Source organism: Capsicum annuum, chromosome 9 (assembly GCF_002878395.1).
Source record: "Capsicum annuum cultivar UCD-10X-F1 chromosome 9, UCD10Xv1.1, whole genome shotgun sequence".
Lineage (NCBI taxonomy): Eukaryota > Viridiplantae > Streptophyta > Magnoliopsida > Solanales > Solanaceae > Capsicum > Capsicum annuum.
This window is the reverse complement of record NC_061119.1, coordinates 127,583,160-127,601,286: the sequence shown is the minus strand read 5'-3', so window position 1 is coordinate 127,601,286 and position 18,127 is coordinate 127,583,160. Positions and strand designations below refer to the sequence as shown.

The 18,127-nt window shown below is 36.0% G+C and overlaps 1 protein-coding gene across 4 annotated transcripts; it reads left to right on the top strand.

Moving 5' to 3' along the window:
• Window positions 1-7,900: 7,900 nt before the first annotated feature.
• On the top strand, window positions 7,901-17,132 carry LOC107842445 (protein FLC EXPRESSOR). Of its 4 annotated transcripts, XM_047396969.1 has the most exons (6): window positions 7,954-8,516; window positions 13,339-13,470; window positions 13,631-13,830; window positions 13,929-14,011; window positions 14,385-14,471; window positions 16,764-16,967. In XM_047396969.1, exons 1-5 carry the CDS (start codon window positions 7,984-7,986, stop codon window positions 14,427-14,429), a joined length of 993 nt encoding a protein of 330 aa, XP_047252925.1. In that variant the 5' UTR covers window positions 7,954-7,983; the 3' UTR covers window positions 14,430-14,471; window positions 16,764-16,967. The 4 variants fall into 4 exon arrangements, with proteins under 4 accessions (XP_016541779.2, XP_047252926.1, XP_047252925.1 ...); XM_047396970.1 differs by lacking the exon at window positions 13,339-13,470 and having other exon boundaries at window positions 7,917-8,516; XM_016686291.1 differs by lacking the exon at window positions 14,385-14,471 and having other exon boundaries at window positions 7,955-8,516; window positions 16,764-17,132.
• Window positions 17,133-18,127: the final 995 nt, after the last annotated feature.

Below are 18,127 nucleotides of genomic sequence, written 5' to 3'. Positions count from 1 at the left end.
ATTTTCTCTTATTTTCTCACAGGTCTAAGAGTGAAAGCCCCAGAGAGTGTGAAAAATTAGGAGAAACATTATTAGGTGATTTTGGTGTGTTTGACAGTTTGAATTTCTCATTTCTTCATTAAAATCTTAGTTTCCATCAAATTCATGGTTAATTTCTCAATTATTTCCAAAAATCCAAAGATTTTTGTTGAGTTGATTTTAGCATCATTTAAGCTCTAATTTACCCATTCTTGAGGGTAAACGTTCTTTATGCATAGAGGGACGTGTTGACAGTTTTAAAAGTGTAATTTGGCAAATGGGCCCCACATGAGATTTTTATGTGAGTTTGGACCCAAAGCATAATAATGCAATATGAATATTGTTGTTCTTGTATTGATGAGTAGATTACCATTTTGATAGTGTGGCATCATGCGGAAGCTTTTCAAAGTAGAAATCAATTATTTAGAAGATTTCACTGGGCTTTCTTCGACGTTCAAGTAGGCTAGATTTACCTTTCTCATAGATTAGGCTAAATATAGTATATTTATGATAATGTGCTAGATGTTGGTTGGAAATTAGTTTATGAAAGTATATTTAGTATAATTTGGATCTTTTCACTGGTTAAGGAATCGTATATGGGCATAATTTGACTTAGTTACTTATTATTTAGGTAGAATTGCTATATTAGGACTAAAATATGGCTTAATTAATATCTAGAAATAAATTTAGATACCTTAGCCTAGTCAGTGGTAGAATTTGCCTTAGAATGGATTTCAGGGATTAGAGATGGGCCCTTCTAACTGACCTAAGGCCAAGACTACTATTTGCTACTTGTAGACTTTATAGGCATACTACATCTTCTAAATGTATATTCTAGAGCTTGAGGAGGCTATATAGAAGATGTTTTATTCTATATTAATACTTGGGATGATATTAGGTTCGATTTGAGTCTAGTGATTTTTTATATTGAGTTCTAGTTTAAGTTTGACAAATAATAATATGAGTTCCAGGTCAAGACAGGCATTTAGAGGTTGTTTACAATGGTTATGAAACCGGATCGAGTCTGATGTTTTCAATATGGAAGGATCTACAATTATGATTTTGAGATATGGCAAGTTAGTATAATTTCGGTCATTACTTCTCTTTGATTGTGCCCTTCGATCTTATGGGAGCCCGCATAGGTCAATTTACTTCATTGCACTTACTACTTATGGGGCTAGTTTTGAAGTGATAGATATGATTTCTTTAATATTATTATCGTTCTAGAAATTTAACTACAGTATTTGGAGAATTATTCCCGGTTCGTCTTCTTACCATAGCTTAGCTTATTCATCTCACATTTTTATTATATTATGTTATGATTTAGCTTAGTTGGCTGATGATGCCTGCTGAGTACCCATGGCTTTGGTACTCAAACTACACTTTTGTACCTTTTTGGTGTAGATTTGAGCACTAGTGGCCACTCTGGTCAGAGTTTAGAGAAGGGTGAGATTACGGAGTCGGAGTTGACCTTTTCTTCTTCTATTTTTGCTTAATCTTTCTATAGTTGAGACTGATATATATTTAACAATAATAGTACATATTTTTTTGGTTTAAGGGCTCTTGTACCGAAACTACTAGGTCGTGGGATGTTATTATTTCTCTTATTTATCTTTCATCTTGTTATGATTCTATGATTTATTATTTGTAAGCCTTTACTTACATATCTCCAATAGTTATGCCATTTATCCACCAAATTTGCCCATTGCTATTACCACTGGGCTACGGTTTGGATTACCTACAGGTGGGATTAAGTAGTTGCTACATGACCTAAAAATCGAGTTGTGACAACTTGGTATCAGAGCACTAGGTTTACCAGTATTGGTAGTACAAGAGCAAGTGTCTAGTAGAGTCCTGTAGATTAGAACGATGACATATGTTTCTTAACTTTGGGTGGCTATACGATATTCTTAAGAGATCTACTTCCTTCACTTATTTCGTGCTAAGAGTCTGAGTTGGTTTCTAAGATTTGTTTGGTTTCACTCATTCATAAGTAGCTAGGATGTATGCTACCACTGTACAAAATAAGAAGCCCGAGTTTGGGACTAGGGATCCTATCATAGTTTGTAGATGACCCATAAATCTAGGGAAACCAAGAGATATAGCCTTAGTTAAAGACCATGATAGGAGCCTTCACCAGACACTATTCCTTATCCCGTGCTAGATATTCCTCTACCCCAGCCAGACATCACAAGATACTATTCCATCTCCCGTGCTAGAGATTTCTCCACCCTAGCCAGTGGTGGGCCAGGGACCAGTCTAGGACCTAACAGGGATTATTTCTTCTTTACTACTCAAGGATGTATTGGTTTAACTTTTGGGATTAGTTGGTGGTGCATCGTCCAATAGTGCACAGTGTGCGGACCATAGTGGTACAGAGGTTGGAGCGTAACCTATAGCTTCACTTCTAAAGTTAAGGTTTCTCTTATGCCAGTGGTTGCTCAGTTGGTAATTGTATAGCCTGTAGTTGTCTAGCTTGCTATATCTATTGATGAGTAGGAAATGCTGGGTAGATTCTTGAAATTGACTCCACCCAGGTTTTTTGGTGCACCGGACGAAGATGCTTAAGAGTTCTTGGTTTTTTGTGAAGATAGGCTTCCTAATTTGGGTCTAGTTGAGACTTAGGGTGTGGATTAAACTACTTTTTAGTTGTATTTGGAGGCTCAACACTAGTGGAGAGGTCATCTTGATTCCAGGATGGCTGGATCTCCTACTTTGATATTGACTTAGTTTTTTTAGGGTTTTTTGGAAAAGTATATGCCTCGTACCCTTAAAGATTGATTGAGAGAACATTTCTCAAGGTTGGAGTAGGGCTCTATTTTCGTTGTGGAGTATGAGGCTTGGTTTCATGAGTTGGCTAAGAATGTTACATCTATCTTGCCAATCGAGTATAAGCGTGTTTGGTGTTTTATTTAGGGATCGAGCCTTCCTCTTCACATGGCTACATAGAGTCTGGTTGCTTCTGGTAGATCATTTTCTGAAGTTTTGGGTCATGATCAAGTTATTGAGGAGATGCATCATGAGGCCCAAGAGGGCAACGATAAGAGGTTGTGATATTAAAAATTTAAATTATTTAAAAAATATAATTGGCTATCGATGACACAGAACTCTGGACAATGAGAGTAACATATGTTATTCAAAAGTTACATAAAAGGTATTATAAATTACAATAGTTAACAACTTAAAATATCTAAAAAGTAATTTAATCTATTATATATTTCAAAAAAAATATGTAAAAATACTATAAATCACAATAATTAACATTTGAAAAAAATTTAAAAATATAAAATATTTGATTCACTCTCAAAATTATATTAGTATCACTTGAATTGGAATAGAAGAAGAGTATTATAAATCACAATAATTAAAAACTTAAATTATTTAAAAAATATAATTGACTATTAATGCCATAAAGGTTTGGACAAGAAAAATAATATATATTATTTAAAAATTACATTAAAAAAATTACAAATTACAATTGTTAATAGATTATATTATCTAAACACATATTAAAAGTATGATTGATTATCTAAATTCATTTAGTGTCACATAAATTGAGACAAAACATAACATATATTGAACCCGTGCTAGTTCCTGGATGAATTTTAGAATGTATGTGTACTTTTTTTTCAAACTTTTGTTTAAATATATCAAGATTGAAAAAGCAAGTTTTAATACAACGCATTAAACAGTGTATAAGAAATAATGTTAGCATAAATAATATCAGTGTTACTAATACAAGCATTATTAATATAAACATTACTAATACATTCTATTCAAAATTATTTTTATACAATCTAACAAACGGCTTTACGTTTCAATGGAAGGAACATATACGAAAGCAAAGTTTGATAAAACATTTACAAAAGTATGTTTTATCGTGTTCTCAAAGTCAAATGACTTAAATTAATATGACAGATGGTAACTTAGCATTTTTTTCTTATAATTTTCAAAACACTTAAAGTTTAAATTTAAAATATTAATTTCATGTAACTTCAAATAACAAGTTGACAAATAAATGAGAAGGAGAAATGAAAGCAAAGGATGTTTATGTTGGCTTATTCGGGAAATACAGTGAAATTTTGAGTTATTAATTGCAACCCATATGTGATCTAACATGCAATGACTAGATAACACTTTATTTTTTTCAACAATTAATCTCTATTTTATACAACAGGTATCAAGTCTTATGTATTAATTTTGATCTCTAATTTTATACATAGCAAATCTCAGTTATATAACTAAAGACCTAAACTTCAAATGCATCGAATTTTGCTATTTATATGAGTAGGTTATTCATAATTATCTTGTGAGATAATTTGGCTCCTTAAAAAATACTATCAAGAAGTTAATATGTTTTGTGTATTCATATTTTTATAGTTCATAATTGAAATTAGCATCAATCTAACTTATCGTACATAATCAAAATATCTTAATGTTGGGCTCATGCTGACACAGGTCATGCTTTAGAGGGTTTCGACATGCCTGCTTCAGTAGGATGCTTGCTCCGTGATTTTACTATATCATCCCTAATTAATTATAATACATAATTTATACATTAAAAAATTAATAATATTTAATTAAAAATAAAATAGACATTTATGACATATCTGCTTCAGTTGTTTTAATCATGATTTTACTATATCACACCTAATTAATTATTATAAGTCATTATGTATTGAAAAATTAATAATATCTAATTCATAATTTTACTATATCACCCATAATTAATTATTATAATTTATTTATGTATTAAAATAATAATATTTAATTAGAAAAAAGATAAAATAAATATTTATGGCATGTCTGCTTTAGCAATTTCAACCATGATTTTACTACATCACCCCTAATTAATTATTTAAGTCATTTATGTATTAAAAAATTAATAATATTTAATTAAAAAAAGTAAGATAGACATTTATAACATGTCTGCTTCAGCTATTTCAACCATGGTTGTATTAAATATCATCGCTAATTAATTATTATAAATCATTTAAGTTTTAAAAAATTAATAATATTTAATAAAAAAAAGTAAAATAGATATAAAAATGATAAATTAACTGTTAGTCTTTTAAATTAACTTGACTTCTTATATGAGGTCCACTTAAATTTTTTTCACAAATATTTTTTATAGTGATTTTGTTATGTCACTTCTAATTAGTTGTTGTAAGTCATTTAAGATATTTATGTTTCGCTACTTCAATCGTGATTTTACTATATCATCCTAATTAATTATTATGATCATCTAAGCATTGTGCCACTTAAATTGAAATAGGAAAAATATCATAAATCACAATAATTAAAAAATTAAATTATTTAATAACTATAATTGGCTATAGACGACACAAAATTCTGGACAACGAGAATAACATATATTATTCAAAAATTACATAAAAAATAGTATTATAAATTACAATAGTTAACAATTTAAAATGTCTAAAAATAATTTAATCTGTTATATATTTCAAAAAAAAAACTTAAAAATACTATAAATCACAATAATTAACAACTTAAAAAAATTAAAAGATATAAAATATTTGGTTGGCTGTCGAAATTATATCAATGTCACTTAAATTGAAATAGAAGAAAAGTACTATAAATCACAATAATTAAAATCTTAAATTATTTTAAAAATATAATTGACTATCAATGCCACAAAATTTTGGACAAGAAAAATAACGTATATTATTTAAAAATTATATAAAAAATATTATAAATTACAATAGTTAACAACTTAAATTATCTAATTACGTATTAAAAGTATGATTGATTATCTAAATTCTATTTGTGTTACATAAATTGAGACAAAAAATAACATATATTGAACCCGTGCTAGATCTTGGATGAATCTTAGAATGTATATGTAATTTTTTTTTTAAATCTTTTGTTTAAATATATCAAGATTGAAAAGGCAAGTTCTAATATAGCACACCAAACAATGTATAAGAAATAATGTTAGCATAAATAATACCAGTACTACTAATACAAGCAGTATTAATACAAACATTACTAATACATTCTATTCAAAATGATTTTTATACACTCTAACAGATGACTCCTACGTTTCAATGGAAGGAACATATACAAAAGCGAAGTTCGATAAAACATCTAAAAAAGTATGTTTTATCGTTTTCTCAAAGTCGAATAACTTAAATTAATATGACAGATGGTAACTTAAAGTTTTCTTTTTTTATATAATTTTCGAAACACTTAAAATTTAAAATATCAATTTAATTTAACTTTAAAGAACAAGTTGACAAATAAAACAGAAGGAGAAATTAAAGCAAAGAATGTTTATGTCAGTGTAGTAGGAAAATACAATGCAATTTTGGGTTATTAATTGCAACCAACATGTGATGTAGTGATATGCAATGACTAGATAATACTTTATCTTTTTCAATAATTATTCCCTATTTTATACAACAGGTATGAAATATTATGTATTAATTTTAATCTCATATTTTATAATTAATGTAATAAATCTCAGTTATATGATTAAAGATCTAAACTTCAAAATACATATTTATATGAGTAAGTTATACATAATTATCTTATGAGATAATTCGATTACTTGAGAAATACTATAAAGTAGTTAATATGTATTGTGTATTCATGTTTTATAATTTCATAAATCAAATTGACATCAATCTAACTTATGGTATATAATTAAAAGGCTTAAGTCATCGCTAACCACTTAAACTTGTCCCAAAATTTCACTTAAACCCCTCAAATCAGGCTTGTACCTATCAGGCACCTAACCCATCCGAAATTTTATCTACTCAGGCCTTTTTTTGTCATGCCTCATCAAATCTCATCCGCTTGATATCAAACGCGATTGACGTGGAAGTTCGTCCATTCAATATTTTCCATGTGAATTAAATATTTTGACTTTTTTTTTAAAATAATGTTAAACCAATATTGATATTTTGTTTACTTTCCTCAGATTGTTAAAGAAGAAAAAATTGTTGTTCAGAATGAGCTTTAACTTCAATGGAGTCAGATGATAACTTCAATGAAGAAGTAGATGAAGATGATAAATTTTACTCCAATTCTAACAAACAATCAATCAATTAGATAAAGATGATAACTTCAATGGAGAAGTAGATGGAGATGATAAATTTTAATCCAATTCCAACAAACATTCAATCAATTAATTTTCTCTCTCTAAGAATCTCACTCGCCGAAAAATGGAGTCAACCGAAAAAGAGAATAAGGGTGCCGTCGGAAGAAGTCGTGGTGGCCCAAAGAAGAAGCCCCCGTTCTGTTAAGGCTGGTCTATATTTTTTGGTTGACTTTTCGTTCTGCATTTTTCGTTATGTTAAGCCATGGTTCGCCGTTCTTGAATACTTGGCTGCTGAAGTGTTGTTGGCTGGAAATCAGCGGATTTCAGAATTTGTTGATTGTGTCTCTATGGATATTAAAATTGGATTAGTTGAAAATATTGTTAGATCTTACTTTTCTTTGTTATGAAGACAATGGCGAAGTGTGTGTGTGAAGGCGACGATGAGGGGGTGTGGGGGTTGAAGACGATGAACTGGAGTGGGGGTGGGGTGCGATGAAGATGATGACATGGGGAAGGGGCTGTGAGGACGATGAACATAGAGGGAGGGGGTTTATTTTTTTAATTTTAAAATTAAAAAATTATAATAATTAAAAATTATATTAATAAAATAATTGAATTATAAGTTTTTTAACTTAAAAAAAATAAAATATTATTTTTTTCTTCAACTCATGCGTCTAAGGAGAGAGTAATTTTATGTTTAATAGGTATCTATTTAAGTAGTTGAGGTACCTAATAGATAGAGACCTTAGTTGAGAGATTTAAGTAAATTTTTGAGGCAAATTTGAGGCTCATATACTTAATCCTAATCAAAAATATGTTAACGTTGGCCCGTGCTGACACCACATGCCATGCTCATTATATATATATTACGCCAGAGTTCTCTTTCCATCTGTGCAGCGGTCATGACGAGACGAAAACGCCGCCACGTCCCTTATCCAACACCACTACCGGACGGCGATTCTCGGCGCCGTTTTCCACCACCCGAAGCCCAATCCCAAACTCGTATCCACCCATCAGTCTTAATCGATGACGGGGAAGCTGCTCAGGAACGCGAGATTGAAACCCTGCTCCTGGACAACCACCGTTTAGCAGGCGCGCACGTCGCTCTTAAGCAGGAACTGTCCGCCGTCCAGCAGGAGCTCCATCAACTCTCTTCCACAGCCTCAACAGTCAAGGCTGAAAGGGATGCTGAAGTGCGTGAGATTTACGAGAAGGCACTGAAAAAGGAGTCTGATGTCCGTATAGTCAATGAGCTTAGTTTAGAAATGACTCGGGTTAGGACCGATATTCAGAACCTAGATGCCGACCGCGAAGAGCTCACTGCCAAATTGCAGGAGATGGAGGATGATCTCGTCAAGGTTCGTTTGGAGTTACAGCAGTTTCCCCTAATCAAAGACGAAATTGAGGCCATGCATAAGGAAGTTCAACGAGGAAGGTAACCCACCACTACCTATTCCACTGTTTAATCAATCACACGGCATAAGAAAAAGAAAGATGGACACGACTAATTTAACTTCTTGCAGTGCTGGTGACGGGGCAGCTTGTGCTAACCTGCTACCTTCCACCTGCAAAAGTAGCCCCCTACTTTTGCTCACCAAGGCTTAGGCGCAAAATCACCTAGCGTTTTTGTCTTTTTGGAAGTTGAACTGTCGTCTTCCAAAGCTGCAGCCATTTCATTGTCTACTACCCCAATGCAATATGCGAAATGATCAGGATGATTTCAATAACGATAATCAGGACGATTTCAACAACTATAATTTAAGTAGCTTTGATTGCAAAAGGAAAAAAAGCAATATTTGTATTTTATGCAAATGCTTGCAATGGGACAACTGGGTGTGATCTAAACTAAAATATAGGTAGGTAAGAAAAGGATAGAAGGATGGAAATTTTGAAGATAGTATGAGGTAGAAACAGATTTAAATGAGATACACCGCTATATAGTCATCTATTCATTTATTTCTTTTCGGTTGCCATATTGGGATGGCCATTAGTGTGGATGTTTTGTCTAGATGACCAATCATCATCACATATGTTTATGTTCTATTCCTTTTCTGTAAACATGTTTGTACAAACTTTTTGTGGTTTTATAAGCCCCACCACACTACTTCACCTTTGCTTATCTGTGTGAAGCAAAATAAGCAAAATAAGTTTTAAGAAAGACAAACAACGAGAAGGGTTTAAAAGTTTTCAGGATCTTGTCCTCATTTATAAGTTTGCGTCCCAGATTAAGGTCATGATAATCATCAGGGATTTGAAATGCACATTAAATTGGAGCTATTTGCCTTCCTTTTTGTATGTGTTGGATTGTCTTTGGCCTAGAGGACTAGTTCTAGTTGTAGTTGATCTAGTTGTGATAACGTGATAATAGTTTTCTATTTCATTCAAAACAAAAGGTAATTATGCTTTATTTTAGAAGAGAGAATATTTCAAACCTGGTTTCACTAATGGAACAAGACAAGACCTGCGTGAAACTGGGCTCTGTATACCAAATTGGCTGACAACACTAGATGCAAGGTTTATGTCAGTAGCTCTAGGTGACAACTTATCATGATATAAGAAGTCTGGGCCTTATCTTAGTGTATCTCAGAGACATGTGAGGAGATGCTGCATTTGCAGATTTTAAAAAAGAAAAGGAAAACAACACATGCCATTGCAATTAATGATGAAATGTGGGTAATTGAATATCTTTGTTTGCTGTGGAAGTCATAGTTATATCAACAACAACAACAACAAACCCAGTGTATTCCCACTTTGTGGGGTCTGGGGGGGTAAGATGTACGCAGTCCATACCTCTACCTCTGATGAAGTAGAAAGGCTGTTTCCGAAAGACCCCCGGCTCAAGTTACGAGATATCAAACAAACACATAGTACAGCACAGAAGCAGATGACATAACATAGATACTGCAGCCATAAGGAATATAAAACAGAGTAAAGCAGGAATGCAGGAATATAAAGCAGAGGAAAGCACACAGATTCGTAACAAACATAGAACACGGAACACGGAACAGAACATTGAATACGGAATCATACCAGGAATACACCCCCCCCAATTACCTCCCTACATTAGCGACCCGAACAGGCCCTAATCCTCTGCCGTAATTCGCGTCTTCCAGACCTTCCTATCTAGGGTCATGTCCTCGGTAAGCTGTAACTGTTCCATGTCCCGCCTAATCACCTCACCCCAGTACTTCTTCGGTCTACCCCTACCCCGTCTAAAACCATCCAACGCTAGCCTCTCACACCTACGGACCGGGGCATCCATGCCCCTCCTCTTCACGTGTCCGAACCATCTCAATCGTGCTTCCCGCATCTTACACTCCACTGAAGTCACCCCAACCTTCTCCCGGATAGTCTCATTCCGAGCTCTATCCCTTCGGGTCAGTCCACACATCCAGCGCAACATCCGCATTTCTGCCACCTTCATTCTTTGGGTGTGGGAGTTCTTAACTGGCCAACACTCCGCTCCATACAGCAAGGCCGGACGGACTACCACCCTATAGAATTTACCTTTAAGCTTGGGCGGCACCTTCTTATCACACAGCACCCCCGATGCAAGTTTCCACTTCATCCATCCCGCCCCGATACGGTGCGAGACATCCTCGTCAATCTCACCGTTACTCTGGATCACGGACCCGAGGTACTTGAACTTATCCCTTTTCTTTACCTCCTGCGCTTCTAGCCTCACCACTACCTCATTCTCTCGCCTTACGTCATTAAACTTACATTCCACATACTCTGTCTTGGTTCTGCTCACCCTGAACCCTTTAGACTCCAGAGTTTGCCTCCACAGCTCTAATTTGTCGTTCACACCCCCTCGCGTCTCATCTATCAGGACTACATCGTCTGCAAAAAGCATACACCACGGCACCTCCCCTTGGATACGCCGCGTTAACACATCCATTACTAGCGCAAACAAAAAGGGACTAAGAGTAGATCCCTGATGCAATCCTGTCAGGACAGTGAAATGCTCTGAGTCTCCTCCCGCCGTCCTCACCTGGGTTTTCGCTCCCTCATACATATCCTTAATTACTCTGCTATATGCCTGCGGTACTCCACTCACCTCCAAGCATCTCCAAAGCACCTCCCTGGGGACTTTGTCGTACGCCTTTTCTAGGTCGATGAACACCATGTGCAAATCCTTCTTCCTTTCCCTATATTGCTCCACCAACCGCCGTACCAGGTGAATTGCCTCCGTCGTCGAGCGGCCGGGCATAAATCCGAACTGATTTTCCGAGATAGACACTATCCGTCTCAGCCTCACCTCGACCACTCTCTCCCAGATCTTCATAGAGTGACTCAGTAACTTAACCCCCCTATAGTTATTGCAACACTGAATGTCCCCCTTATTCTTATAGAGGGGGATCATGGTACTCCACCTCCACGCCTCGGGCATCTTTGCTGTCCTGAAAATTTCATTGAACAATGCAGTCAACCACCTTACACCAGCCTCTCCAACGAACTTCCAAAACTCCACCGGTATCTCATCCGGCCCCGTCGCCCTACCCCTTCGCATCCTGCGGACTGCCTGTCTAACCTCGTCTACCTTAAAACGTCTACAATAGCTAAAATCCCGACACTCCCCTGAGTGCTCCAGTTCCCCTAACACAATAGCTCTGTCCCCCTCGTCATTCAAGAGCCTATGAAAGTACGACTGCCATCTCTTCTTTATGTGGCCGTCCTCCACCAACACTCTACCGTCCTCCCCCTTAATGCACCGCACCTGATCGAGGTCACGACCCTTCCTCTCCCTAGCCTTAGCGAGTCGGAACAACTTTTTCTCCCCTCCTTTCCCCTGTAACCCTGCATACAAGCTCTCAAAAGCAGCCGTCTTAGCTGCCGTGACCGCTGACTTCGCCTCCTTCCTTGCTAGCTTGTACTCTTTCCTGTTTACCCGCTTCTCCTCTTCGTCCTTACTTTCCACCAACTTAGCATACGACTCTTTCTTGGTCTCCACTTTCTTCCCCACCTCTTCATTCCACCACCAATCCCCCCGATGATGTCCGGCCCGGCCCCTAGAAACACCCAACACCTCCCTTGCATTTTCCCTGATGCACGCTGCCGCCCTGTCCCACATATTATCCACGTCCCCCCTACACTCCCACACCCCCATTCCCGCCAACCTCTCCCCTATCTCCCACGCATTCACTGGCGTCAAACCGCCCCACTTAATTCTCGGTCTACCCTCCTTACTCCTCCTCTTTTTATTCTTCTTCATACCCAAATCCATAACCAAGAGCCTATGTTGGGTCGAAAGGTTCTCACTCGGGATGACTTTACAATCTTTACACAGCGCCCTATCCCCTTTCCTAAGCAACAAGAAGTCAATCTGGGTCCTGGCTACCGCGCTCCGAAAAGTGATCAGGTGGTCGTCCTTCTTCGGGAAGCCCGAGTTCACCACCACCAGCCCAAACGCCCTCGCAAACTCCAATAGGGTCGCCCCCTCTTCATTTCTCTCCCCAAAACCAAAACCTCCATGCACATCCCCAAAGCCTCCCGGTAGCGCCCCGATGTGCCCGTTGAAATCCCCTGCTACCACAATCTTCTCCGAACTGGGCACGCCTCTCACCACGTCCTCCAAGGCCTCCCAGAACCGCATCTTCTCCTCCCCCTCCGATCCCACATGCGGCGCATAGGCACTACACACGTTCAGGGTAAACCCCCGAATGACCAACTTGATAGTCATCAACCTATCGTTGATCCTCTTCACCTCCACTACCTGACCTCTAAGCTCTTCATCTACCAAGATGCCAACTCCATTCCTACGCCTGTCGCTCCCAGAGTACCACAGCTTGTAACCGTCCACATCCCTAGCCTTAGACCCTACCCACTTGGTCTCTTGGACACACGCAAGGTTGTCATAGTTATATCCAAATTGAAATTGGTAAGTACTCAAACTCGCAGATATATCACTTTACCTTATCCAATTTCATGTGGTAACCCTACTTTAGCTAAGATGTGGTTGAAGGTCCTTCACTTTTGTTTATTAATGAGCTGTACTTGTTGTTCCTTAGTTTAGCATATTATGGATTTCACTTTAGCTTCTCCAATGTCATGTGTTAACCCTACTTTTAGTTCAGATGTGGTGAAAGGTTCGTCGTGTTTGTTTGTTGATGGGAAATTAAATATCTATCTATCTATGAAGTGGGTGGAGAACCATGAGATGCTGATCCCAGTAGATGCAAAAAACACTAGTTGATCATCTCATCTGCCTAGCCTTAGTGGGTAGAGTTACTCAGAACCCGTGTCTGTGCTTGTAGGAAGGAGCAGGTACCCAGTGAAATAGTTGATGTGTGCGCAATCTGGCTGGACACCACCATCAGAAACAAAATTGTGGCGATCATGCATCAAAGTCGCACTTCTATGATGTTAATGGACATTGCAATGGAAAAGTAGCATTAGCTTTGCTGTGACATGAGCCCTTTTATAGTTTACATTTCCATGTTGATCATTCTGCATCACACATCTGCATTTGTTCCTGTATTTCTGTTTCTCAGGCTCATACTCTTGGTGATATTTGAAGTCTTCTTTTTCTGCTGTGTCTATGAACAGAGCTGCTATCGACTATGAAAAAAAGATGCACACCAGCAATCTCGAGTATAGTCAAGCTATGGAGAAGCATAAGATTGCTGTGACTTCTGAAATTGAAAAACTAAATGCTGAACTTGCAAATGCAGAGAAGAGGGCAAGGGCAGCAGCAGCTGCAGCGGCTCCAAGTAATTTAAACCACCAGTTTACTGCAGCAACCCAAAGTAATTCAAATTACTAGTTTGCTGCTCCTGTTTTATCATTATTATCCACTTCATAGTGCTCAACTCATTAAAATAGAAATTTTGATTTATCCTTCTAGGTTTTACATATTCTGCCACTTATGGAAATCCTGAACCAGCATATGGAAGGAATCTGTACCCTGCTACTTATGCTGTACATCAGGTTTGTTATTACATCTCTCTTACATTCTAAAGTGGTTTTAGCTTCTATTGACTTTTGGTTTAATAGTTTTTGCTGCACTTTTCATTAAGAAATTTAAAAAGAGATTCTATTAGGGTGGCAGCAATGAAATGTAATGCCTCATGAGATCTTAAGTATTTGTTATTTGTATGCTGTTGATCCATCATTTGTCTCCTTCAATGCGTTAGGCAATTAAAACCCTCTTTGCTGTGTAAGTTTCTTTTGTCCGTTGCCCGTCAGCTAAATTAGCATTGGCAGAATAGGTGAATTTCCTACTTGTTCAGTGTTCACTTTAAAACTGTATGCTTTTTCCATCCAGATTTAGTAATTTCCTCTGTCTGTTACTGTGTTCCAGGATGTCTGGAAAATGATAGTATCCTTTGTGCTTCTTGGTAGATGAAGGTGTTTTAAGTCAAGATGGTCACGTTGAAGATGATTTCTGGTGGGAAATATTTTTTGTTCTTATACCACAACACACTTTCGAGAATAATTTCTTTTATAATCAAAAAGCAATAGCCCTCAAGGATTCATTACATATTGCTTGCTTGGTGACAATTGTTTTCATTGTCATTTTATCTTCTTTTTTCCATTTCTTCACTTCATTAAATTAGACCATCCTCTTTTCAAAAACACTTGGGAAATAAATCATCATAAATGATTTTACGTGTGAGAGATTTTCATAATACTTATTGACTCAGTGATAGTTGCTTTGCAAAAAAATGATGGCATTGTCTGTTCAAATCGTACACTGGGACTTTTATGCTTATACTGATACATTATTTTCTGAAAATGTGTGTTGCACGTGCATTTCATATTAGTAAGTACAATCTTTTCAATACGACTGAAATATTAATTAAACATGTGCATGAGATCCAAGACATTTACAGAGTAAAATATAAGCTGAAAATGATGAATAAGGATCCTATTAAAGCAACATAGTAGTTAATTCAAACTCATCGGAACTTAAGAAGAAAAATTATATTTATTTAGGTAGGTCCGATTTGTTACTTTATTACTTTTGATGTTCAAGCATTTGATACAGTCGGGTCTTACCTAATATTTTTTTATAGACAATGTTTTGTGTGGATATTATAGTATGACGTCTTTGTTGCTCTGTAATGTGACTAATTTCCAATACTTTTATTGTGATGTTAGTACCCTCTTAATCGTTAGCTACTATTATTAGAATGCGGGCGTCATTTATTGATATATTAAGAAATTTGCTTTGGGAACCCTCTCAAATTAATTGTACTATCACAACTAATAATAACATGTTAGGCAGAATATTTGTAAAATTTGTCTAAGTAAGAACATCAAGCTTTATGAATATAGTTTTGGTAAGGCGTGGAGGACGCGAATTAGGGCAGAGGATTAGTAGGTGGGAGGGTGTCCTTGCTAGTAAGTAGGAGTGCTTTGTTTGTAGTCGTGCCAGTGGTCGTAAGTGCTACGCGTGTGTCTTGTAGTTTCCTGTTCGTAGTGTCATGTACTACTCTGTGGGTGTCTTGTTTCTGTTATTATCTATTGGTGTGTTATTCCATTTTTTTGTTTTTATCACGTCTTTTCACTGCTTTGTATCCTGAGCCGGGGGTTTATCGGAAACAACCTCTCTACCTCATCCGAGGTAGTGGTATGGACTGCGTACACTTACCCTCCCCAGACCCCATTTTGTGGAAATACACTGGGTATGTTATTGTTTAGTTCTGGAGATAACAGTTGCATATTTGTTCTTCGAATTATCGGTGACAAAACATAAAGCACCAATTAAAAGAAAAGTGAAAATCTGAAAAGGAGTGTCTCAATTTCAATTTTCAAAGTATTGTCTGTACATAGGTTGATCTTTCATCAAAATCTTTTTAGGATCATAAAGGTCCATAAAAATGGATGTTGGTTTTCTTTACCAAAAAAAGAAAATGGATGTTGGTTTTCTTCATATCCATTATCAATATTGACTAATACAACAACAACAAACCCAGTGTATTCCCACAAAGTGGGGTCTGGGGAGGATAAGATGTACGCAGATCATACCGCTACCTCCGAAGAAGTAGAGAGGCTGTTTTCGATAGACCCTTGGCTCAAGCTAAAGGATAGTAACAAGTGGATGGATTAAAATCAGGAATAAGAAGTAGTAAATTGAAAATCAGAGAAATACGAAGTACGCGAAAATAAGAGCGACACGAAAAAAGAAAATAGGGACTAAGACATAAGACATAGGGCCCTCACCTAGTCGTACCATACACACACAAACCAAGGACACCTATGTACAAGCCTCGGATTACTAACCCGGCTACACCATAACACCCTGGACTGCAAGCTACAACCCATACACTCCCATTAGCCTTCTACCCTTATTCGTGACCTCCACACCTTCCTATTTAGGGTCATGTCCTCAGTTAGCTGGAGCTGCTCCATATGATGTCTAATACATTAGGAGTGTGTTGGTACGAAGGAAAAATATTTCTGTAGAAAATGTTTTCTTGGAAAACAAGTTTTTTAGTGTTTGGTAAGTAAATGGAAAAAAAAAAATCTCAAAAGCACTTATCTGGAATCTTGGGAAACAAGTTTCTTATTTATTTGGTTCCACCTGTTTTTACTTTTGATCAATGGCACTTCCCTTGTTTACCTACAGAGAGGACAGGAAGTAGTTGCACATGTTAGTTGCCATCTAATTGCAACTTAAGCTTTTTCCAAACTCTGAATGAGCTATAATACAACTGCCCTGTTTGTAATATTTCAGGTTCAGGGAAGTGCTGATGCAAGCACCCAATATGTTCCAGGAGCCATGTCTTATGCTTCACAACCCTATGCAGATCACTAGTTTGTGGTTTTAAACTGAAGAGCATCTACTGGTTCACAAGCAGATGTAAATGTGTGACTTGGGGATTTTTTTTAGATTTGAGGAGAACAGTGGTTTCTTGATGAAGCCCTGGTCAAATGATTATTCTTGGTGCATGAATGTTGATCAGAATGCAACATTCGTCGTGAGTGTAGTCTCAGAATTTAGATAATGACAGCTCTGGTTCAAATCTCTTTTCCTTATTTTGGCTAGTAAATTAGCCAGGTGTGAGATATAAATCCTTTTGTCCCTGTAAATTAATTTCAGCCATGATTATAGTGCCTTAGATAGCAAATTTTAGAATCGGAAAATGGACAAGTATATTCGCGAATTATGATAATTGATATTTATACAATCTCTGTCATATTTTGGGTACACATGCCCCTGCAGTTAATGAAATGGTATATATATGCCCCTCACATTAACGGTAAGAGTATGTGTATTCAAAGTATGACGGAGGGTATATACGTATCATTTGTCATAATTTGGGGGTATATTTGTTTTAATTTTTTTCTCTCAAATAATTAACTCAAATCCACTACCCGACCCAATAAATTCATGAGGAACGGACAAATATGACCTCTCGGTCAAACAAATTCCTTCAAAAATGGCCTAAGAATTGTAATTCAACAAATTAGCCATTTTGACTCTTTTTTAATATGTCAATTCATTGTTTTCTCTTTTCTCTTTTTTCCTTTGTTCGTTGCTCTTATCACTCTCTTTCACTCTTCTTTTTAAAATTTTAAAAAGATTTTTTATTTATTTTAACAATTAAATATAATTTTATGGCATTTTTTCTTCAATAATTTGTAGTTAGAATAGAAAAAAAATTAGTATGTTATATTTTTTATTCCTATTATTTTTTGTATATAATTTATATGTAATAAATATATAATTAATGTATAATTGTTATAAATGTATCTACATTATAGTGAATGTCTATTAAGATCTACTTTGATATCTATTAGGATTTAAAGCATCCGTTTTTTACTCAAATTAGGAGTAAATTTTTCCTAGTTTTGTTCATTGTATTGAACAATCTTATGATCTCTCATCTCTGGTTTTGTTCATTGTATTGAACAATCTTATGATCTCTTATTTCTGTAATAAGAATTACTCTCTCTACTCTTCTTTTTCTTTGTTCTTTCTTACTTTATAACACGTTATCAGCACGAGATTCTGCCAAATAAGGTGAGATTATAAATTCGAAGGATTTTAAGGTTAGTAATTTTTTATGTTATCTTTCTTTTGCTACTATTAATATA